Source organism: Rutilus rutilus (genome assembly GCF_951802725.1).
Source record: "Rutilus rutilus genome assembly, chromosome: 1".
Lineage (NCBI taxonomy): Eukaryota > Metazoa > Chordata > Actinopteri > Cypriniformes > Leuciscidae > Rutilus > Rutilus rutilus.
The window spans coordinates 49,814,033-49,839,049 of NC_140209.1; the positions used below are offsets into that span (position 1 = coordinate 49,814,033).

The 25,017-nt window shown below is 37.1% G+C and overlaps 1 protein-coding gene across 1 annotated transcript; it reads right to left on the reverse strand.

The window, feature by feature from the left end:
• Nucleotides 1-5,011: 5,011 nt before the first annotated feature.
• Nucleotides 5,012-7,783, reverse strand: myl4 (myosin, light chain 4, alkali; atrial, embryonic). The gene is made up of 7 exons (XM_084391027.1): nt 7,653-7,783; nt 6,522-6,549; nt 6,280-6,429; nt 6,008-6,181; nt 5,743-5,820; nt 5,370-5,407; nt 5,012-5,260 (listed from the first exon to the last, which is right to left on the reverse strand). The coding sequence occupies exons 1-6, from the start codon at nt 7,755-7,757 to the stop codon at nt 5,379-5,381; spliced, it is 564 nt and encodes a 187-aa protein (XP_084247153.1). The 5' UTR covers nt 7,758-7,783; the 3' UTR covers nt 5,012-5,260; nt 5,370-5,378.
• Between the last annotated feature and the right edge of the window lie 17,234 nt (nt 7,784-25,017).

The window sequence follows — 25,017 nt, forward strand, 5'->3', positions numbered from 1 at the left end:
GAAAGCCAATAGAGCTCTTGGTTGAGGTCGGGCTTGGGTGGGAGTTGCTCAGCAACCAGCCACTTGAGAATGAGTAAGCATTTTTCTTACATTTCGAGGTGTGTCTATGAGAGAGACAGCCCTAATGGTCTGATAATGTTTGTTGTATTGACTTGTCTTCCTGTGTTGGATTTTTAAACCTCTCTTTATTTTAATATGCGTTGATACATCAACCTTTAATGTTTCAAATGATGGTTTCTTTCCTACAGAAGATAAAGTATGGCTGTCACAAACACTTCTGGCCATTAGATGGCGTCTCAGCCCTGTCAATGTGACTGCTCACGTGAACTTTCTCAGAAAGGGTTGTAATTGATTTTTGTAATTCAGTAAAAATCGGACTTTACTTGATTCGATATTAATTAATGCACATTGGTCCAATGAGAAATAAAATACATATTAACATTTTGTTATTGTATCTAACGATGCATTTGCTAGTTTTACTTACTGTAGTCCAAACCCCTCTTAAATTAAAACTGTAATAAAATAAAGTATTGTAATATCATCATATTTTTGTAATAGTAGCCTATAGCTGTCACATCTGTCTTAAATGTTGAGATTTTATGTAATTTATTAATTACAACTTTTGTTACAACATTTTTGTTGTTACATAATCATTTTGTGTTCATAATTCATCATTACTGTTCAAATTTAGCAAAAAAAAAAGTGATGCCCCACTATTAGATCAGTGTGTGATCTTTTTCCAGGGCAATAGGCTATGTTAGGAAACTGTCAATAGTTTTGTTTTGTTTTGTGAGTTCTGTTTAAAGGTGTGTCTATACCGTATAGCCGAATAGAAATGTGACAACTAGCCATGTCTCCACTATAACAAAACAAGAACAAGATAATAGTGAATAAAGGTGAAGCGACATAACTGACACTCACATGACAGCATGCCGAACGTAGTAGGCCTACGTCCAGATTACGTCACATTCATACTATATGGAACATACGTTTTTTTAGTGGTCGTGAAGTAATTACTTAATCAAAAATGTTAAATGGGTGGAGCTTGACCTTGTCCATGATCTAAAGGGGTAGAGCTTAACTTAATTATTTTAGGGTTAAAGTCGTCATGAAACGGAAGTTGCGATAGTTTTTTCTTCCATATTGTGATGTGTATCCGAATGAAACGGCTTCACAAACAAGAAAAAATGTAGTGCGGGACTTTGACTTTGTGTATCGAGAATTGATTGGATGGTTGTGGTTGGCTATTGCTGTGATGTCATGTGAGTGGCAGGTTGTCCCGCCCTCGCATCATCAGAGAAGAGATGAGATGTTGCTGCAAGTGGGAGGGGAAGTTGTTTTAATTAAAGATTATGAGGGCACATGCATTTAAAAAAAAATGGAGTGCATGGATAAATAATTTATACTGCAATATAAAGATTGGACCTTTTAGCTCCACCAATTAGGTACAGAAAGGGGGTGCTTGATGTCATGCTCTTGTTTTTGGTGTTGTTGCAAATATGTTTTATGAGAATAATAGGCCCTACACTATGACTATGTTAGTGTAGAGCAGTGGTTCCCAATTCCAGTCCTCGTGACCCACTGCTCTGCACATTTTGTAGGTCTTTCTTATCTGACACACTCAGTTCAGTTCATGGAGTCTCTCCTAATGAGCTGATGATCTGGTTCAGGTGTGTTAAATAAGGGAGACATACAAAATGTGCAGAGCAGTGGGTCACGAGGACTGGAATTGGGAACCACTGGTGTAGAGGGCCCCAGTCAGACCAAATGAATTAAACAATGTTATTCCAACTGTGATTTTAAAGGTATCCTGGAAACAAACAGGAATTAGCAGTTTATTTCTGGCAGCAGCTGTAGGTATATTTGGCATGAAAATCTTCATAGTGATACAGAGAAGAGAATCCTTTCTTATACTGCTGCTTATAGATTGTGTTTTGTGTGTCTTCCCTCTCCATGTGTCAGTAACACAATGACCTGCTCTGCCTCAGTGTTTCTTAATCGGGACACAGCTGAAGCTAATATGTTATTTATGCATCATTGTGTTGAAAAATCAAAGGAGATGCTTGCGTCCCACAGCCCAACAATAAGGGAGACAAATGACGGCATCTCCGTTGCCATGAGCCACAAGGACACACAGGGAAAATACAATAGCCTTTGAATGGAGAGCTGTTCTGGTCTGTAAGTTAACACTTGTCAGCTGTGGACCCACACATGTCCATCACTAATCCGTGTCTGTAACATAACCAAGTGTGTGTACAGGCAGACAAACTGTTCTTCATTATATTCACCTAGCCACTCTTGAAGAGACTACCTGAACTGATCAATCGAGGCATCCAGTGGTCCGATGTTATTTCCTTATAATGGCACTACTTTCATGTGTCTCGTATCACACCTTCGACACGCTCTCTGGTTTTAAATGGATATTTGTTCATAACTTTCAGAGAACCTTTTCCAAAATGTTAGCCCAAATTTTAATAACATTCCCTGTAAGCTGGGTGAGTATCTGCTGAAAACCAGTATGATCATTCTGGTAGAATCAAATACAAAGTAATACAAGTATTCCCATGAAGCTTGCTAGCAATGATAGCAAAGCTGAATTTTCCATATCAATAGCCTACTCCAATCTTCAGTGTCACATGATCCTTCAGAAATCATTCTAATATTCTGATTTAAAACATTTATGTATTCCCAAGAAACATTTATATTATCAATGTTGAAAACTGAAAAATGTCGAGCTGCTTAATATTTTTGTGGAAACCGTGATAAGGATCGTAAGGAATAAAAAATTCTTGAATAGAACAGCATTTATTTGAAATGGAATTTTTGGTAACAATGTAAAAGTCTTTCCTGTCACTTGTAATCAATACATCCTTGCTGAATAAAAAAATGTCTTTAAAAAAATCTAACTGACCCCAAAGGATTAATGTACGGCTAGCTGTGCATTAAACCATTTTAATGCATTGATGTGGAGACAAAAAAAAAAAAACACCCGACACGAAGTCTCCATGGAGTGCATTCAGATCGTTTAATACACAGGTAGCCGTGTATAATCCTACTTATACCATGGCCGTTGGCCAGCATTCACAAGTTAAAGCTGTCATTGTCAAGGTAAAGGTTCCTTCTACTTGTTAAATCTAGCATTCTGTCCGCTTTAAACAATAAGGTTACATATTTGATTGAATTATAACATTCATTTGAATAAATTATCCCATCGAGAGAGAGAGAGAGAGAGAGAGAGAGAGAGAGAAAGTTTGTGTGAATTACCTGCGTCTGTGCGGTGTCTCTAGGAATAAAGCTGTGAGTTTAATTACTTCAAAAGCAGTGATGTATTGATTAAGTATCGAAGCTAGTCACAGGGCAGCATTGACAACTAGTTCTGTGCTCCTGAATGTTTCTGTGTCTGCAGAGCGATTTCTGATCTCTCTGTGCGAGTGACGAGTGATGTGTGTGTGTGTGTGTGTGTGTGTGTGTGTGTGTGTGTGTGTGTGTGTGAGTGTGCTTAAAGCTGCATTCTGTAACTTTTTTAGGTTAAAAATTATCCAAAATAAATTTTTGAGCAAGTACATAGCCAGTGAACCAGCCAGTGTTCAAAACTATCTGCTTGCCTTAGCTCGATTCAAAACGGTAAGCTTGTAACGGTAATAATGTTTTTAATTCCAGTGGTACTGGTGGATTTCCACGGGAAATTCGAGCATGTCTTTGCATCATTAAATGTCAGTGCGACAGCACTTGATATAAACGTATCAATTAGATGGCGGATCCAGAAAGGTTCAAACGACAATCACCAGTGACAACTGGAGATTCACCCGTTGTAAAATGCAAAAGACTTCGAACTTCGGAGTGGCTACAGAAAAAAAGAGACTGCAACCGGGCCCATGCGAAAACAAGGATAAATATCGGAAGGGCATTAAATGTAGTCACGCAATGCTGATGTTGTTAACATTAACAATTTGAGAACAAAGTATAATTTGCACGGTTTGATGTGATAAGCAATCGTTAGATTTAATCAGCGCGATTTACTGCAATGCTTTTTTCCCCTTAGTTGGTCAGAACAAAAGTGGATGTTAGTTAGGCTACTTGTTCAGATGACATTTTCCGGTAACATTTTTTATGTTGGTCACACTTCCAAAAAGTAGAATCTGTGATTGCAAATGACAGTATCCACACCGGCACGGTGACTGACAGCCGCACATTCTCCTCAAAACATTGGATTTATCTGCGCTGTGCCGTGCCGAGGCACAACCCATGTAAAGTTGATAATTCCGCGAATAACTGCAATTGCAGATTCTGAACAGAGATGGCGACAAAGAGGAAAAACTAGGGACTGCAGCTTTAATTGAAAGCAGCAAATTAATACAGAATGGGGAAAAAACTGATTCGGAACTACCTGTGCATTAAATGGTTTCAATGCACACCTTCCAGCCAATCAGAATCGAGTATTCAGACCAGGGATGGATTAACCCTGTACGGTCCTGTCTAAAGGCCCCCCAGGCGCTCCGCAGCTTGTCTGGGCCCCACTCTGGTCTAGTGCCCTTGGCACGTGTGCGGATAGAGTCCATGGTATAATTTGGTTTAATTCATCCATATCACATCAATGATGCCACATTTATACACACCTTAAAAGCATTTACCAAATGGCTTTACCAAAAATCAAGAAACAAGAATCAAATCAAGAGGATCTAAGAAATGTGCTTTCCCAGAAACCATTAAAATGTTTACACATGTAACGTGAATTTCCTCTTGTCGTTTATCCTGGCTTTGTAAATCTTTAATTCGCACTGATGCTGGTGAGAGTCTGTTTCAGAGTCTTTTCTCTTTCCAGCTGTTGCTGTATTCCTTTTTAAAAGGAAATCTACTCATTCAGAGTTCTCTGCAGCTGTCTTGAAAAGAAGGTGAAGTTTCAACAGAGGCGGTTAGGGTGATGTCAATTTTAATTTTGATGTTTGTTTATTTTTTATACCACCTGCTTGTGAGTTTTAGACTTAGCGAGTGTGAGCACTGACACAAAAATCAATGACATCATTTAATGTGAAAAGATCTGTAGCCTAATGTTACAAGCAGTTTCAGTAACCAACAAATTTGGAAATAAATGCATTGGTTGTAAAATGGCAACCTAGGAAAGGGCTTGCTCTCGTTTGGCCTCAACACACACAAAAAAAAATCAAAGACAAAATCTCATACAGGAAAACTAGTTAAGGGCATTAGAGAGAGGAGAGCTGGGCTGAAGGACTGTTGAGAACTGCAAAGGACACATTAGTACCTACGGGGGAAATGTGAGAAGACAATCAGATTATTTCTCATTTCCTTTTGCAAAAGTAAATGTGGATGAGCACATATAATTGAATTTAAAATTCATAACCACCACTGACCTTATTTGTTTACCCAGCCATGATATGTTTAACAAATGCTGTGGGAGAAAAGGATGAAAAGACAAGATTATCATCTGCCCACTGGAAAGCAAAGATCATAGACAAATATGGGTAAGATTTTTTTGTGTGTGTGAAAATGTTCATCAAGGCTGCTTTTATTTAATCAGTAAAAATCATTAAATGGCTATATTGTGAAATATTATTACAATTTAAAAGAACTGTTTTTTATTTAAATGTATGTTGTCACTTTTGATCAATACATCCTTGCTGAATGAAAGTATTTAAAAATGTTTTTTGAATGGGAGTATAGTATACTGTATAGTATAGTAAGCTAAGTAATTTGCAGCTTTTCAAATGTAAAAAATGATCATACCTTCATAGTTGATACAGCCGTTTGCATCTTCCTGTCCTGCCATTAGCTGTTCTACCTCTGATTCTGTCATCTTCTCACCTGCAGTCAAGACATGTGACACTCTGTGGGTGCTTGTCTCTGGTGTTAATCTCAAGGTAAATATGTAAAAAAACAGTTAAACAGAGATTTTATTAAGATGCTTATGTTCCAATAAATCTCTTCCTAACAAAGCATTCATTGTGTTTGTTAGTAATGGAGCTTTTTTGTAGCGATGGTTTGTATTTACCCAACGTTGCAAGTACATGGCGAAGTTCAGCACCCATTACAGTGCCATTTCCTTCCTTGTCAAAGACTCGCAGGCCCTCAACAAAGTCCTCAAACGTGCCCTGATCTTTGGACTTGGACACGTGTTGGAACATAGGCAGGAAAGTCTCGAAGTCTATCAGTTTGGTGTTCATTTCTAGAGAAAATGGGTATTGCAAACACATAAAAAAAAGTATTCATTTTAATTGTGCAATGTTTAGCCTATACGGTCAAAGCACAGTTTATTTCTCTCACCCTCAGGTTTGGGTTTGCCAAGTACTTTGATGACCTCAGCATTTGTGGGATTCTGACCCAACGCCCTCATGACATCACCACACTGGGCGTAAGTGATCTTCATTTCACCAGTCGGTGTTCTGTCGAATAGCATGAAGGCCTCTTTAAATTCTGTGTGGATTGGATATTACGATAATTGTATTGTATATGAGGAAGAGATATGAAAAATCAATTTAGGTATATTTCATTTAGCAAATATTTACCTTCAATCTGGTCAGCTGTAAACTCCACCTAGGAAGGGTAAAAAAAGGATTTTAGGGAACTTTTATAAAGAAGTTGATTGATTAGCATTGTGATTAATAATGGTAAAGTGGATTTTTTTTTTTTTTCAAACAGTATTATAAATGCAGTTAACAATAGCCAATCACAATGTAAATACAGATGTTCGTAATTCTCAAACAAAGCTTTCTGGGGCCATTCAACAAAAGTCAGCTGTTCCCCCACTCATGTAGAGAATAACAAATGTCTGGGACCAGAGGGAATTACAGCGAAACCCCATCCGTTTTGTCCACTTGACAGAGAGACAAGAGAACAGGAATGCTACGCTGTAATATGGGAGACACCAGTGTGGAAGGCTGTATGACCACATCTTGACCTCAGACAAGCCTCCACTCTCCAGAGTCAGACCCCATCTCTGACCATCAGGTTAGTTAAAGTTGCATATGGTCTCTGATCAGTTTGAATAATGTCTTCACATAGGCACTTAGCTGAGACGTTTGTGTGAAACATTTTAACCTTATTCATTGATTTTAGCCATGATATTGTTTAGGGCACATAATGTATATAACAAGGTTAGACCAATCAATATCTGAATGTTTTTAACTCAATAAGACATCAAGGTGGGAATGTTTTAGTCCCTAACACAAGATCAAAACTGTCACCTAAATGTTTTTTGTGTGTGTGTGTGTGTGTGTGTGTGTGTGTGTGTGTGTGTGTGTGTGTGTGTGTGTGTGTGTGTGTGTGTGTGTGTGTGTGTGTGTGTGTGTGTGTGTGTGTGTGTGTGTGTGTGTGTGTAAGAAAGAAAGAAAGAAAGAAAGAAAGAAAGAAAGAAAGAAAGAAAGAAAGAAAGAAAGAAAGAAAGAAAGAAAGAAAGAAAGAAAGAAAGAAAGAAAGAAAGAAACTCTGTGTCCTTAATTGTCTTTCAGGTCTACCTCCTTACGATTTTTGGGAAGAAGTTACTTCAGGTTTTTCCAGTGTTTCTCATGATGTTCTTTATAACTCGCACCCATAAACGGTTTGGGAGTTGAGCGCGCCTGTTCTCAGTAATCTCATGATGTTCTAACACTGAGCTGTTAGTAAAATTGCAATACAGACGAAGCCATGAGTGTACGTACCTTGATGCTTTTTGGGTCAAACTGAGGCTCCTTGGGTCTCTCTGGTTCAGGAGGGGGTGCTGGCTTTGCTGCCTCCTTCTTCGGTTCAGCTTTTTTAGGAGCCATTCTTCCACCAAGATGAAGAGCAGGAGGGTGTGAGATGGGGAATAGGAACGAGAATGTACTTTGAGAAGATTTATACCCTCCTCAATGCTCCTCGACTGCATCAAGAGGGTTGGTCCCATCCCATCATCATCATCCAAACAAGGACAGGAAAGCTTAAGTGTTCACAAGCCAAACCCCTGAGACAGATGCATGATGGTATTAGCATGCTAACATGGATGAGAACCAGTAAACAGTTTATAGTTCATAATTATGCTCTCAAACTTTTCAGCTAGAGATTTTGGCACTCTTTTCTACACTCTAAAAATAGAGGTTCTTTACTGGAGTCTATGTTTCAATGAAGAACCTTTTACATCCATAGAACCTTTCTATTGCACAATAGGATCTTTATAGTGGAAAAAGTTTATTGAGATTATTCTAATGTTCTTTACCCAAAATGTTATTTTAAAGAGTACTTTGAAACAGAAGTTGCAATAGTCTTTTCTTCCTTATTGTGACATATATCCGTGTGAAACGCCTTCTCGGACAAGGAAAAATGTTGGGAGGTACTTGATTTACTTGACTATTGCTGTGATGTCATGTGAGTGATAAAATTGATAATGGAGTGATATAAACCTAAATTGGATCTTCTATGAAATTGTTGCGAAAACCTCATTTTGTAACCTTTATTTTTAAGAGGGTAGTAAGATCTTGTTTGTCTATGTCTCTGATGAAACTGGCAGGTCCTGCAATTTTCATATAGCTGCTGGCTCACAATTGAGGAGATGATGGAGACCGAGAACGCATTCCCATGGATAAATTTGGACACTTCTGGAAACTTGTCTCATTTACATTTGTATGTATGTTTTACCCCTGTCTGCCATTGGTCAGTATAAAATCAGTTTTGAACCACAGTTTTACATTTTTCAGAGGAATCAACTTAAAAATGTCTGTCTTAATTGTCTCTCTGCATATTAATCTGCGCTGGGAGAATTAAAAATATTACACATTTCAATTAATCACCAACTACAATGATTAAAGGTATAGTGGAGGATTTTCTTTTTCTGGGTGGATCATCAAGACTATTGGTCCTCCTAGTTGTCAATCATTCTGGTGATATGTTTACGTAAGGCCGTCGTACGTGCTCGTCCCTAGGTAGTAAAAGTTAATGTAAGCTATGATTAGCTTGTGCATGCTCTCTCGTGCACACGTTTAATAGGCGTTCCCTCTCGGGAGCAGGTAGAGTGTTGCGCATGTGCATTTTTTCAAAAAGTGGAGAGGGCGGTTCTTTTCTAAAATTCGGGAAAATCCTCCACTATACCTTTAAGAAAACAACTGTAACAATTTTCTGTAACTGTAATCCATTTTCTCCTGTTTAGATATTTGTTATATTTCACTGGACAGCCCTCTCTCTGTCTTTGTGAGTTTCAAAAGATCAAGGGAATTATTAAGGATAAATACCTTATTTCTTGTTTTGTTATGAACAGCAACTGCTTGCCGTTCTCGCTTTTTTAACCCTTGATGTCTGTTATTCAGGCGTCTGGAGCAAACACCAGTAACAACAGTCTAAAAGAGAAGAAGCATCATCCACCTGTTCACTCAGCCCTGATCCTCCTGCTCCAGATGGAAGGAATAAACTATGGATAATACAGTGTGTGTGTGTGTGTGTGTAAATATGTTGGGGGAAAGTTACTTTTAAAGGGAATGCATTACAATATTGCTTAACTCCCCAAACAAGCAACTAATTGTGTTACTTAATTACTTTTTATAGAAAGTAATGTGTTATGTTATTTTTAGGTTACTTTTTCTCAGCTGGGCTGGGCTTGTTTGTTTTTTAATCCCAGAAAAAAGTTATATTTTTGACAAATGTAAAGGCTCCTTTGCTTTCTCACCGTAAGTGAAATGAAAAAGCCTCAGGCTGAAGGAAATACAAATTCTTGCCTGTACAATAGGCAGAACCTGATTTCACCATAAGAAGAATAATTTAATAAAAATCACTGAATATCTATTTTTGACTATTTAAGTTTGCAGATTAGTGCATGCCCATAACTTCACTGAGAGCTCAAAATAAACATCCAGACAGAAAAAAAAAAAACAGTGTATACAGAAGGTATAGAGAAGTGAATTAAACTCAAATCCAGTAACCACTTTCTGACCTGCAACTGATCAACTTTCTGTCTGAACCTGCACCTCCTAGATTAAACGTTCAATCTAAATTCCCCTTCCACGCTCCATCTGTCAGTTCAGCACTGGTGTAGAAGCCTTTAGTGAATCGCATAAGACAACACAGCAGGAGTGGAGTATAGACTCCTACTCATCCGGTATCTGTTTGCATGTATGGATCACACCGGCTGTGACACGGGACCCTCTTCTGTTGCTGTGATTTCATCCCCTCTAGGTCTCCCTCTGTGGGATGTCCCTCTCCGGACAGAGAGATGCAGGGCTGTTGGGAGTGTCTGGTTTCATGCTGTTAAGCCTACTTGAACTCTTACTGACAGGGTAGGAGGAGAGAAGTGTTTCCAGGATGTAAGTATGTGCATTGTTTTCAATGTCTGTTACTTCACTCTGTCTAGAACTTTATATAACTCGAGGTGCCTGACGTATTAAATCATATAATTCCATGAGTCATATAACTCAATAAACTGTTGTCTGAAAGAACAATGTTGGATGATGCACTGCATGTCAATTTTGTGATGAGTTATTTAACTTGCCGCAGCAACAGTTTCATTGAATATTCAAGTTATAGTAAAAGTAGGCTTCACCAAAATAAGCAACAGAACAGACTAGAATAGAATAGAATAGAAAAAACGATGGAAACGATCAATAAAAATACTATAAAATGATCTTCTGGACCTCCAGACCACATCTGGACTTCGGAATCAAATCTCAGCATTGACAGTAAATGATTCTCTTATCTACAATTTCTGTCTTTTTGTCTGTGCTCCACAGGAGGGCAGCATAACTTATTATAGAAGCTGCTAATCCAGATTTGCTGTTGAGTATCCAATTGGAGAAAAGTTATTTGAGAATTGAAAGTGAAAGCTGCAAATTTCTTTTTTTTTTTAAAATTACTTTAACTTGATGTACTACAATAACTCAAATTGAAAGAAAAAAAAACCCTAAAAAAAAACAACCTTGTAGACATTTTTTATAAAAGTGACAAAAACACAAAATTACTAAAACTTTACCTAAAATGGAAAACAGAAAATACAAAAATAAAACCTAATTTAAAATATGAAACGACACCATAAGTCCAAGCCTAAAAATAAATTGGGGTCCTAATGATTGAACCAAGCTCTGTTTTCTTTATCTATGTCTAGACAGTTTAAAGACACATTATTTTAGAAAATAAAACACAAAATAAATGACTATGTTTTTATTACTAAATTGTGAAAATTATAATCGCAATATAACCTCTAAACCAAAATCGATCTCTTCAGCCCTTGAATGTTCTGGGGCCAGTTGTTTAAAGTATTGCCTAATCTGATTGGATTTCGGTGAACGGATTGGGTTAAATCTTGGGTTGTTCAAACGAAAAAGAAAAAAAGGATTCTGAAATCAGATTAGATAACAAAATCCAATCTTGGTTTTGATCTGGATCAGATTTTTTTTTATTTTTTTTTAGTAAGATTGGGATACCTTTGATCCCCCCCAAAAAAGTCAGGATTATCCTGATCCCAGCCGAAGGATAGATTTCAGCAACAAAAATGTAAAACTGGTCAAAAATACAATTAACATTTTTATCATGTCATATATGCACACATTTTTATTTTTATAATGCTCTTGATTAGTTTAACTGTTAAAGTAATAAATTAGAAGTAGACATTAGACTACCTGTTAAGCCTTTCAGTACAGTGAAGATTTTGCCACTTGGTAGATTTTTCCCTTAACCTAACTACCTGGGTCGTCTTCAATCGACGTTCCCTATATAGCTACCTGGGTCGTCTTCAATCGACGTTCAATATATAGTCTACCTAACTAACTTGCTTCCCAAACTAGCTTACTTCCTGCGCAGGAATAATCGACAAACAGACTTCAGCAAATGACCAAATGCTTTAATCACGGCCGGAGGATCTCTCGAGCAGTTCTCAGAGAATTTCCCCCAAGAAGAAGCAAGGCCGGAGGATCTCAGACAAATTCCACTGAGAATCCCACCAGCTAAAAGAATACAACAGTTTTTATAGAATAGCAAAATGATGTGAATTTGATTGGTTCATCATATGCAAACCCTTCTGTTACTAGGTGAAGCAAACTTTGTTTTAATGATTACTTCATTGTTAATCACAAGGTTCAAACTTAGTCATCTGTCTAGTTTCATTTCCCATTATTTGTTATTTTTACACTCACACAACCAAAGTCAAAGGGGTATGGCAACACAACATACAACATTCAAAAACACAGGACAGAATGTTTTAGTACATTGTGTTTCAAAGTGTTATCATGTTAGGCCTAAAAAGAGAAATAAGGTTAAATGTTAGAAACATGGTTAGTTTAATATACAGTTTACTATTTTATCTATTAAAAATCCACCACACCACCATAAAACAATCCCCAAAACAGCTGTCAATATCAAACAAAACTGAATTTTAATGCTTTTGTGTTCTCTTGCAAATGTTTTGCATTCCCTAAGAAACTTTGTGTTCACTCTCAAAGTGAGTTCTTCGCGAATGAAGACAACATTTCTCGGAGAACGCAAAACTTTTATGAGAGAACGCAAAAGCATTAAAATATAATATTTTTTTCCATCATGTCCCTTTAGTGCTTCCGTAGGGGTCTGATAGTTCTGATTCTTCTACCTGTTCTTCTTAACATAGCTAACACCCCACAATTGTGAAATGTAACCCCTTTGGAGCATTGGTAATCCGGATTAAGTAATCTGAAAAAAGTGTGTATTTGGATCAGGGTGATCAACATTTGGCTTTGAAAAACCAGCACAAAAGTAAGATGGATTACATGATCCTGGAGAGCAAAACATGGGATTACCAAATCTAGATCATTTTGATCTATATCAATAAAAATTTTGACCAATTTGGCCTTGATGCTCAAATAGTGTTCTTGTGCATTACTACAAATGACCAGTAGGTTGAGCCGTTGTGCTGCCAGTAGGCTATTATGAGATGAAATGACAGGTGTTGAGACAGATGGATTGACAGCTTCTGTCTGGGAATGGAGTTCAAGCTCAAGTCTGTTCTCAATATACACTTTTAAATAACTATTTTAGTTTCCTTTAGATGCATTGCCACTTATACCAATTACAACATTGCTATTTTTTGAAAATATTAATAATTTATATTGATTATATTATATTATATTGATGGTCGCCCAATATGCCTTCTAGCGTGCTTGGGTAAGAATATGATGTTATGAGGGCCTTACTGAATTTGGCATGGCAAAATTCACAGTATGATAAACCTGACATCTGTTTGACCTCTCAAGTAATATTAAATTAATGCTGAATAGCAATACATCATGTCACAGACTACTTGGTGTCTCTAGTCCATTACTGAGTTTTCATTGTGAATAACAACTCTGAATACACCATTGTTGTGTATGATGTAGTCTATTCTCTACAAAGCCTTTTTGTATCGGCAGATTCATGCATGGGATTTAACTTCTTCAAGAAATCCTCTGGAAATATACACACAAAACTGAATGAAGAGAGAGAACAGATGATCTCGTCATATCCATGAATGCAGTCTATTCATTTAATTTCCTGTTTTCATCTTCAGATATTCCGAAAACATGATTTAATGCAGTTCTTCATAGAACATTGCGAAACATGAAAATGTGCTTTGTATTTCCAGTGGAGTTGAATCACTTTCAGCACAAGTGAACAGAACAGAACTGAGGCTACACTCAATTATAGCCCACATATTTGTATTAACACATTACATTCCCTTCACATCAGTATATGGTCAGCATTCCTGAGATCTGTTTCTCAAATGTGAACATTTTTGATTCATCTCATTGACAGTGAGTCGAATCCTTTGAATCTGTTGACCAAAATAATTTGAATCTGTTGACCACAATAATTCATTCCGTGTTGATCAAAATCCTGTTGTTGACCAAAATCCTTTGAATCTGTTGACCAAAATTATTCATTTGCTGATTCTTTCGGTGGCTTTTTGTGTCCTATGTGAGTCATTGGATCACTCACTCAACCGACCACGACCAAAATATAATCTTTTATTAAAATTTGCGTCTAATAATTAATTTATGAGACTGCTAAAAGAATGTCTCAGTTAAATCAGATGGCTGATTCATTAATTTCGCTCATAATGAAAACAGTTCCTCCAAGGGTGTTCAGACTCAAAACAGTCAAGGAAGTTAGGACATTCGGTAGGTCCTACCAATGAAATGCTTCAAAGTCATCACTTTGTTAACGACTTGTTGAAAACACGGACTTGTTGATGAACAAAACACAACTAGACATAAGAGAGGCCAGTATTGGCTGTTGTAGCACTTCAGGGAGGTCATAAATTAACGTGCTCCCAGAAAGCACTTGGTTATGGTTACCTTTTAAAACGGGTTCATTTCCAAACCGGACATCTTCCTCAGCGTGCTCGTGGGCAACGAGAAAATCCACATCATGTCAGGTCATGGTTGTTGCAATCAGTTGACAGATTGCCTGTGAAGTAATACATTCTATACTGCTGTTTAATTTATTTCTAAACCGTGGTTAATTCGTTTTATTGAAATTATCTAGATGATTTCGTGCATCCATCTATATGACAACGCAAGAACTGCCTTATTTAATTTCACTTCTTCACTCCTGTCAGCGTGTTAAGGTATACCTAGTGAACGTAACTTTATTATCCATAATCATGTTTTAAAATCTACCATTAGGTTGGTCTTAATCCAATTTTTATCCCCCAGGAGTGTGACAGTTGGGAGAAGTTGGCAGAGTGTCACAAGTATAAGGCGAAGTGATGATCCTACCTGAGGCGTTTCTCAGGTTTCATCAAGACACCCGTGCGTAAGCGACAGCTGCCCGGAGCCTGGACTTTCTCCCAGACCAGCAAAAGTTTCAGCGTGGATTTAAACGAACACTAGCCGAAGGACCTAGGATACAAGAAAAACCTTTTATTCTTGCTGAGAAAGGTAAAAAAAAATGGCAATTTTGATGGTTGTCTTGTACTGGCAACAGCTTTTAGTAAGTTAGCTGGTTGAAAGTAGGATACTCTTGAATTTATTAGTCTTGAATAACTTGGCATTAAAGTTTGATCTTAATATAATCTGGTTGTATTGTGCTTTTTTGAAGCATAAAAGCATTTCCAGATATTATGTTGGTCCTAAATGTGAGCTATACCTGTCATGATACTACTTTTCTTTTTGCCTTCAGAACACTTTCTAAGTATCATTTTTGTCATGTCAGTTTAGTGTTTTCTTTAACATTTCTGTTTCTATGACCTATTATATATTATATTATTACTGGAATAGCCATTTATGCAGAAGTTCTCCTCCTGAGCCTTTATTGGTTGAAAGAAGTGCTCTCTGCAAGGCAATCAAATATGCTAATAGTAAACACCTCTAGTACAACACCTCTATATATATATACATAATTAGCTCAGAACAATTTCCGCAGAACTAGTGATTATTATTCACCGAGGCACTGATTGCTCCGAAGAGGTCACAGTAACAGTCTCTCTGAACACTGCCTGCCTCGTTCAACTGTCTGTCGGATAGTTTTCCTCTTAAAGATGATGTTCATGTATCCTACATGTATGCACTTACACTTAATTTTGCATTTAGCTTTGCTAGCATGGTCTGGAGAAAAGTGCACTGATATAGCTTACTGAAATAAGATTTGAAATCAGATCTCTGGAGCTTCAGCTTCTTCCACAGTATTTTTTGCTGCTTCGACACAGCTTTGCGTGTACCTAAAGTGAAAAACAGGTTGCAATCTATTTTTTTAGAATCTTAGAATAGAACACTATAATAAAGAATACATTGGGGCCCGGAACATCATTCCTTATTGACCCCTACCAATATGGCCCAGCTTGTGGGGTGCCATGTCTCTTATTTATCAATGTTTGTGGGTCTGCCTTGGATTGGCATGAATGATATGGAGTACTGAGCACAACAGTTGAGAGGAAACAGTGGCTTTGGCATGTGTCAGCTGACATTCCTATACAGCTCATCATGATTTGTATCAGAGCCTATAGAAGAGGACACACAGGATAAAAGTTATCTTAAAGTTTGTCATCAATATACAGATGGTTTTTGTTTGTGATAATGCATATGCACAAATCTGTGCTAGTATGATTCTTGATAAAATTAGGAATCAGAAGAGACAGAGTTTTCATGCTTCTATTTACACTACTGTTTTCAAAATAAACATTGTTCTTTCAAACTTTCTATTCATCAAATAATCCTGATAAAAATGTATCTCTGTTTCAGCACAGCTATTTTCAATATTGATAAAAATAAGAAATGTTTCTTGAGCAGCAAATCACCGTATTAGAATGATTTCTGAAGGATCATGCGACACTGAAGACTGGACTAATGATGCTGAAAATTCAGCTTTGCATCACAGGATACATTTAAAAAAAAAAATTCAAATAGAAAACATTTTACATTGTAATAATATTTCACAATATTACTGTTTTTGCTGCATTTTTGATCAAATAAATGCAGCCTTGGTGAGCATAAGAGACTTATTTCAAAATTATTTTGAAAATCTTTTGACCCCAAACTTTTTGAACGGTAGTGTTTATTATTATTTTAATTAAATTTTGTACATGCAATTTTAATTTTTTACATATTTATTATTATTATTATCATTATTTCTTTTAACTTGACACAATTTTTTATTTGAACTTGAATTTGAAATCAACTTGACACAAAAATCTGAAGGTGCTTTCGCCTCTAGATTTCCAAATATGCAGAATCCAGCTGTAATTTAAAAAAAACTAAACAATATAAAATGTTTTGGAAATAGGAAATTAAAATAAATTGCTCTAGAAAATGTAAAATTAAGAAATAACTGTTGATAGTATTGTTGAGAGTTTGTGGTTCTTTGCCTAAAGAGTGACTTTTTTTTTTTTAATGGAGAAAGTCTCAAAACCTTTAGAGCAGTAAGCTATACTAAGAACCATATGTTACATTGATTTAACCACGGTCCAGAGATGATGTTGGCTCGACGCTAAGCAGAGTGTAGGCTGTTTACCGTTGCCAGACAACTTGGTGCATGAATATAGAATTCATCTTTTATAGCCAAGCTTTATTTGTGGAGACACTTTGAGATGTTGAACTGCTGACCAGACCTGTATATACATATACTATCTCTCCCTGCCCTTAGATAAGGTACTGAGACTCAGATTCACATTTCATTTCACTGCATGGCTGAGGCTATTTCATGTCACTGCAGGATGTCCATGTAAAACTAGTGGCGGGAGTTCCCTTTGATCTGGCCATTAAAGCCGACATTCTGTCTACCCGTGCGTCTCTCAGCATATTCACCTCCAGAGACATCCGGCCCTCTGAACTATGTTTACAGACATGCTGAACTCAGATGGTATAATGCACATGTGTTAGTGTGTGTGCACTGTGCAGTCAAGCACAAATAGTCTGAATATTATTTGAGCGTCAGTTTGAATATGTTAAATTACTGTATGTTTTTTTTTTTTTTTTTAAGTACAGTAAAGACGTGGGCAGGTAACCCTAAGGATGTAGCTTTAAACCCTTAAAAAGGATTATTTGCTTTATAGTTTTATATTTGCTATAGATTAGGGAGTACTGGTATTTCTGTGTCAAATCAAAACTATTTATTTGTTAAGTAACAATACCACCTTTTTGTGTAGTATTGGAAGCGTCATCTCAATTCTTGTTATTTTGACTTTATTCTCAAAATATTTCTACCTGAATCTTATAATGTTATAACTTTATACTTAACATTATGACTTTTTTCTCATTATTTTAACGTGGCACGAAAATGTGGCTGTTGTACAATATCGTACTGTTTACTACCGTTCAAAGGTTTTTATATCGAAATTAATACTTTTATTCCGCAAGGATGCATTATATTGATAAAAAGTCACAGTAAAGACATATAATGTAGCAAAAGATTTCTGATTGACATAAACGGTGTTCTTTTGATCAGTTTCCACAAGAAATTTTAGCAGCTCAGCTGTTTTCAACTTTAGTAATAATAATATAAAATCTTTCTTGAGCACCAAATCAGCATATTAAAGTGATTTCTGATAGTTTGTCAAAGGTTTGGTTCATGAATGTATTCAATATTAAGACATCATTTTATTTGTTCATGCTGCGTGCTAATGTTGTTAACGTTCACATACGCTCAATAATATTCATGAGCCAAGCCCTCATCATAGTAAGTAAGATCGTGCAACTGAACTTGCTCATTGGGAACAAAACAAAAGGTTTGGAGTAAAAAAAAAAAAAAGTTTTAATAGCTAGTGTGCTTTATGCAATTTTACTGTTTGCTATGGCATTGAAACTAGAATCAAGAATCGTTGAATTCCATTTGTTTTGGCAGGTCATTGACTGCTGAAATTCTGATATCGTAACAATCCTACTATGCAAGCATCTGTTAAACGGTCACCTGCTATCTTGCAAGTGAGATGTTGGGATGTCTTTAGGCTGTCGATGGCTTCATCTGCTGATCTTTGGAACTGAGAGGATCAAATGCATGCTCTTGACTTGAACCTCTAGGCCCTTCATTCCCCGATAATCTACTCTCCTGCTACTCATTGCCAGGCCCCACCAAAGCTCGCGACATCTCTGCCAGGCTTATGCCATAAGTAAGAAAACAAGACATCTCGGGGGGCCAGGTCACCCCCTGTCCCGCGGGCCTTCATTAGACACACAGATCAGGTTGGACTCTCTGTCTCGTATTAATACCTGTCAGCAGCCCAAACTCCATTTAAGTCCCGACTCTGCTTCCTAGAGACGCCTGCGCTGCCATCAGACTGCAGGCTCGCTGGATGTCCGCGTTGACTCTGAAAGAGCATGGCAGCTTCTCAGGCTTGGTTGTGCATGGGAATGGAGGGTTTGACAACAGATTCATTGTTTAGAGATGTTTCCCTGGTAAAAGCCAGGCTGTCGGCTGTTTGTGACATTCAAAGGATGTTCCGTTTTCTCAGTTTGGGAGCACAAAAGCATTTCAGGGACAGTGGGTCATGAGATGACTCTGATACATGGGCATCTTGAGACTGGGGCACTGGGGCGATGAAGTTTCTCACCTCTGGATTGAATTAGTTTGCCCGTTCAACTCAGACGCATGCCTAGCACAAGGCAGATCATCACTTCCTATGCTGCCCTTCAGCACTTGAAATCTATACCATGATTACTTAATAAAGATGCATTAATGGTATACATTTCCCACTTGGAAGCTTCAGATCTTATGCCCACAAATTTTTGCCTGTGCTGACACTGAAGACACATTCATCATTCACATTTCATATTGGTATAAATGAAGAGTGGGGTCCCTAAGTCAGATACCACTTGAGCAAGTGCTAATATTTTCTAATTTAACACAATTTTTTAAAATGGTTTTATTGTTAATTATGTTATCAGCCTAACATTTTCAGTGAAATTTTAATTAAAGAAGTCTTAGTATTTGGTTTGTCCCTCTTCTGCTTAAATAAAAGCAACGCTCGAGTTGCATGAACTCCACAAGTTTTTGAAAAACCCAATGATTTTAGTTGAATGTAAAAATATGTACACTACCCTTCATAAGTTTTGGGTCAGTAAGATTTTTTAAAGATCAGTTTTAAGTTTTTTTTTTTTTTCTCATCAAGGATGCATTTAAAGGGATAGTTCACCCAAAAATGAAAATTCTGCCATCATTTACTAAAGTTGTTCTAAAGCTGTATGAATTTATTTGTTTTGTTGAACACAAAAGAAGATATTTTGAAGAATGTCTGTAACCAAACAGTTGATGGACCCCATTGACTTCCATAGTATGGAAAAAAATAAAAATACTGTGGATGTCAATGGGGTCCATCAACTGTTTGGTTACCAACACACTTCAAAATATCTTCTTTTGTGTTCAACAGAAGAAAGAAAATCAGGTTTACAGGTTTGGAACAACTTGAGCCAAATAATGACAGAATTTTCATTTTTGGGTGAACTATCTCTTTAAATTGATCAAAACTGACAGTAAAGGCATTTATAATGCTACAAAAGATTTCTATTTCAAATTAATACTGTTCTTTTTAACTTTCTATTGGTCAAAGAATCATGAAAAAATGTATCAAGATTTTCACAAAAATATTAAGCAGCAACTGTTTTCTATATTGATGATGATGATAAATGTTTCTTGAGCATCAAATCATCATATTAGAATGATTTCTGAAGGATCATGTGACACTGAAGAATGGAGTAATGATTCTGAAAATTCAGCTTTGCATCACAGGAATAAATTACATTTAAAAATATATTCAAATAGACACCATTTATTTAAAATTGTAATAATATTTCACATTATTACTATTTTTACTGTATTTTTGATTAAACAAACGCAGCCTTAATGAGCATAAGCGACTTCTTACCAACACCAAACTTTTGATCTTTAATTTGTTAAAAAAATTAAAATAAAAAAAACCCTGCAGGTCTGTTAGTGTGTGTACCTGTGCGCCATTATCTGTGACTGTGTGATGGCCGTATGATTGAAATGTTTTGTGCTTTTCATCATTGGAAAATAAAACTCTTGGTTGCACGATTGGATGTAAAGTGATCCCTGCTTGTCACAGCAGTAGAGTTTAGCGTGTTCTTGGCTGCTTGGGTAAGGTCTTGATTCTCATGGTTGCTTGGCTGCTAGAACTGAAATTGGAGAAATACAGTCCTGGCGGGTCTATCAGAATGATAAGCCATTGAGACATTTGAGTGCCTAACCCTGATAACATTTCTGAAGAGACCAGGAGAGTTGTGTGTGTGTGTAATTGGTATTCCCTACGTCATGAGGACTAAATGTCCCTGTAACACAGTTCGTTGTTATGGGAAGAAGGAGGTGGGAGCCGGCGAACGTTCAACAGACTTTAATAATAAAATAAACGAATACAAAACTAAAGGCAGCATAAAGGATGACTGCTGCTACATACAATAAAACAGAAACAAAACACAACATAAATCCAGGCCTGGTCCTCTCTCGTCCTTCACTGTAGTCGATCCTCCTTTTATGCTTCCACTCCTCCGTGAGAGATACGAGACCGGTGTGTCGCGCAGGTGTCGCTCATTATCAGTCACGCCACCGGCCTCGCGTCGTTCTCTCAGACCTCGTCCTGCTCGCCACAGTCCCTATAAGGATAGTAATACAAGTTTTGACCTCATGGGAATTTTTTGGGTCCCCATGAGAAAAATAGCTTATAAATCAGACTAAATGAAGTGTTTTGAAAATGTAATAATGCAGAAAGTGTTGTGTGATGGGTAGGTTTAGGGGTAGGGTTAGTGTAAGGGGATAGAATATACATTTTGTACATTATAAAACTCATTACGTCAATGGAATGTCCCCATAAAGCATGCAAACCGGTGTGTGAGATGAAGACCACATTCTACGAAAAGCACAAAACATCTCAATCATACGGCCATCACACAGTTACAGATAATGGCGCACAGGTAAAATTGCAACAAAATGTATTTAGAGCTACTGTTGCGAAACGAAGAGCAAAGATGTGCATGTTTTGGCGTGTGAATAATGCTTTACCAGCATTGCCTTGCCGCAGAGAAAGATGTAGCGTAGTTACATAGGTCTGTCACATCATCAAGCAGCTAATTGAGTATGATTTCACATAATCAGAAAGAGCAGAATAGCTGTTGTTAGAGTGATTAGTAATGTCAGAGGCCAATGGAGAGGAGAGCAGGGATACTGCCATGTCCCTAACATTGCTGGAGTCCTTTCTTAGTATCAGTGCAGCGTTTGCAGAATTTGCCTGACGCTGTTGATCTTGACGTGGTTTCGCTTTCCTCATTAAATGTTCAAGAATAGGATTTGAGGACAGCGACTATAGATCTGAATTCATACGTGGAGCATTTCGCTCCGGCACGTTGCAATCGCACAAGGTGAGGACGCTAGACACGAGGCGATCGGCAAGCGTCAGGGTGTTGAAGTGTGCTGGAGTAGAAGTGAGATATGACTCCATGAGAGAGGGAAAAAAGAAACGAGAACACAATGCGATGCATGTGAATGAGAACCAGAAGATAGAGACTGAGAGACTTTAGTAAAAGCTGTCTGTGTCCAAGGCCCTTTAAAATCACATTATGGCGTCCCTTTATCAGAGCTACGAGTGGTTTTATGACAGGCCGCTGATGGATGAACGGTACTGTATTTCATATCTGAGAGACCGGTTGAGGCTGCGCGACCCAGCGGCGGCGGGGTGATGGACTAGTATAGTGCCCACTTGTAGCTGTGACAAAGTGTTGTCATGAACACTGTTCAAAAAAGCTCCCATCGTCATGACTTGAACAAGCGGAGACATTATTCATTGTAAGTCATCTCTGAACACTGTCAGAACTAATTTGCAGGTCCAGTTGTATATTCTTTAATATTGTTTTAGTCAGTCAGACTCTTTTATTTTCTACTTGTCATCCATTAAAGACAGTTTAGTGGCTCTTGGTCCTTGTTTGTTAGCTTTGAGGCTATGCTAGTGTACTCTAACAAATTGACGACGGTCAAAATGTCTTTCTCATGACCAAAAATATTGATGACTCAAGTTGCACTACTCAGACTTTTGTCCGAAGTCCGATCAATCACATGCTTTTTCTGTTTTAACACATTTTAAAATGTAATTTATTCCTGTGATGTCCAAGCTGAATTTTCAGCATCATTACTTCAGTTTTCAGTTCAGTGTCACATGATTTCTAAATAATGCTTTAAATAATGTTTGTCCATATTTGACCCAAACATGGGTTGAAACAACCCAGCCTTTTTTTTAAGAGTGTAATATGCTGATTTGGTGCTCAAGAAACATTTCTTATTATAATCAATGTTGAAAACAGTTGTGCTGCTTACTATTTTTCTGGAAACTGCGACACATTTTGTTCAGGATTCTTTGATGAATACAAAGTTCCAACAGCATTTATTTGAAATATATATTTTGTAATATTATAAATGTCTTTACTGTCAAATTTATCAATTTGATGTGTCCTTGCTAAATGAAAGTTAAAATCTTCCTGACGCCAAACTTTTAAACGGTGGTATAAGCCTAACCCAAACTTCTTGTTTTAATAGAAATATGTCAACACACTGGACAGAAAACGGTCTTTTACTTTGTTAACATTAGGCATTAAGTTAAGTGCGAGAGCTACCGGAGTATTTTCCCTGACAGAGCAAGGTTTTTTGTTGTTGTTGTTGCTTAGAAGTAATTTCACTTTAGAGAAATGAGGACAGCTATTTTATCATTATAATGGTTAACTTTATTCTAGCTTATGTTGTTGCATTCTTTGTTTTGAATGTGCTTTAGATAAGTGTCTGCTAAGTGCAGAAATGTAAATGCAGATTTTATTCAGTTTACAATTTCTGCTGTGTTGTTGGTAAAAAAAAAAAAATTGCCTTGTAGAGGACTCAGATATAGTATTGCAATATTGCTTGATGACTGCTGCTCCCTTTTGCATTATGTAATATCTCTTATTTGTGAGAGACTGAGAATGTGTGAGAGGCTCAGAAATATGGTCTGCCATCAGTCCTCCACATGATACGGTACATCGGCACCTCTCTACAAACATCCTGTTTTGAAACCTCCCCTCTTCCCCCCACCCCCACCTCACTCTTTGAAATGGTACGTGCCTGTGGTTTTCCTTCAATGCCTCTCTAATGATCCTTGCAATAGAGCCAAAGACCTAAAGCCATGCAACTTTGTTTCCGGAACAAACACCTGTTTCTTTGAGACAGTCTAGTGTTGCTCACCTCCCACTGTAGACTTCCACCCCACTGCCCTGCTCTGCCCTCTCTCATGTGGCACGTCCTGAGTCAGTGCAGATCTGTCAATGTGAATGAACTATAGGCTACATTTTGTATATCCTTTACTCATCTAGCCTATATGTTTTGCTTATGTGCTGTATGTTCATTGAAGTTCTGCTGTGATGCATACAGATGCAGACAAATGGGTGTTTATTCAACTTTTATGTTCTATGGGCTAAATGATTTCAACTTAAAAAAATAATAATATATTTTTACTTTTTACCAGACCGTCATCATTTATTTGAGCTATTTTTCACATGCATACTATTTACCTTAATATAAACATTCATCATACAAATATTAATTATTATATGTTTAAACTAAGAAAGTATAAAATAAACAAATAATTTCAATATTTATTGAATGAAAATATAATTTTAATATAAATATAATATTAATATAAAATAGTAGTATTGAAATAAAAATAGGCCTACATTTATTTAGTAATTTAATCATATTTTTTCATTATTTAATTTTTTATTTATTTATTAGTTTTATTTATAGTTTTCCAAATATTATGCTTGACCCATAGTGTTATTTATCCAACTTTGTGTTAATTGTGTATATTTATACATTCTGTAAAATGCTATCTATGAAATTAGCCTTAGCATTTTACACTTCCATTTTTCCCAAATATTTTTACATTTTAATTTCTATACATCATTTAAAATATGGTGGGAATGAAACTGTGGTGACCATGAAAATGTATGTGACTTTCATAAAAAGTCAGTTTGATTGGCTTAAATTCTTTAACAGTAGAATTGTTTTTTTGTCCCGTCGCTATATCGCTATACTCAGATTACATTTGCTCCATAGTGAAGATGGGATTTCGAGACTTTACAGTACGTTGACTAAAATTCTAAATGTTGTGTTGAGACCGGTATGATCTCCAACAGCTTTTTGGAATTGGAAGGCCATGTTACACGGCAAAACACTAGATGTTACTGATCCAGTTTAGACCTTGTGCTCCTGAGGCATTGTCAGCACAGTCCATATCCTCATTTGACCCTACACTGGCCCTATATAACCAATGCCTTGTTCTGCCGGGTGAAAACACTTGTTGAACATGTTGCCATCTGGATCTTCACTCCTGTCTGTTTATTGTTAGGTTGGATGTTTCAGACTTTAATGGCCTGTTTGGATTGCGTCTGTGTCAGGGAGACTCTAGTTCTCAGGTCTCAGCTCGGGCCCCCTGGCTTCGCAGTATACAGTGCATAACGATTCTGCACAAGCAGAAATCGTGTCTCTGATCTGCTGACTGTGAGCTCTGGTGGCCCGGTTGGCTGTCACTAAGTCTGACAGTGACACAATCCTTTAAAAGCCATTGATGGGACATTCTGTTTATGCCATTCCTTTAAAAGAGAT

Bases quoted from the DNA above. Each gene is read 5' to 3' on its own strand.
- myl4 (XM_084391027.1), bottom strand. From the start codon at position 7,757: ATGGCTCCTAAAAAAGCTGAACCGAAGAAGGAGGCAGCAAAGCCAGCA. The intron at 5,821-6,007 runs GTAAATACAAAC...TCTTGACTGCAG, and splicing joins CCATGTACTTGCAACGTTGG to GTGAGAAGATGACAGAATCA. The intron at 5,408-5,742 runs GTATGATCATTT...TTTCTCCCACAG, and splicing joins CGGCTGTATCAACTATGAAG to CATTTGTTAAACATATCATG.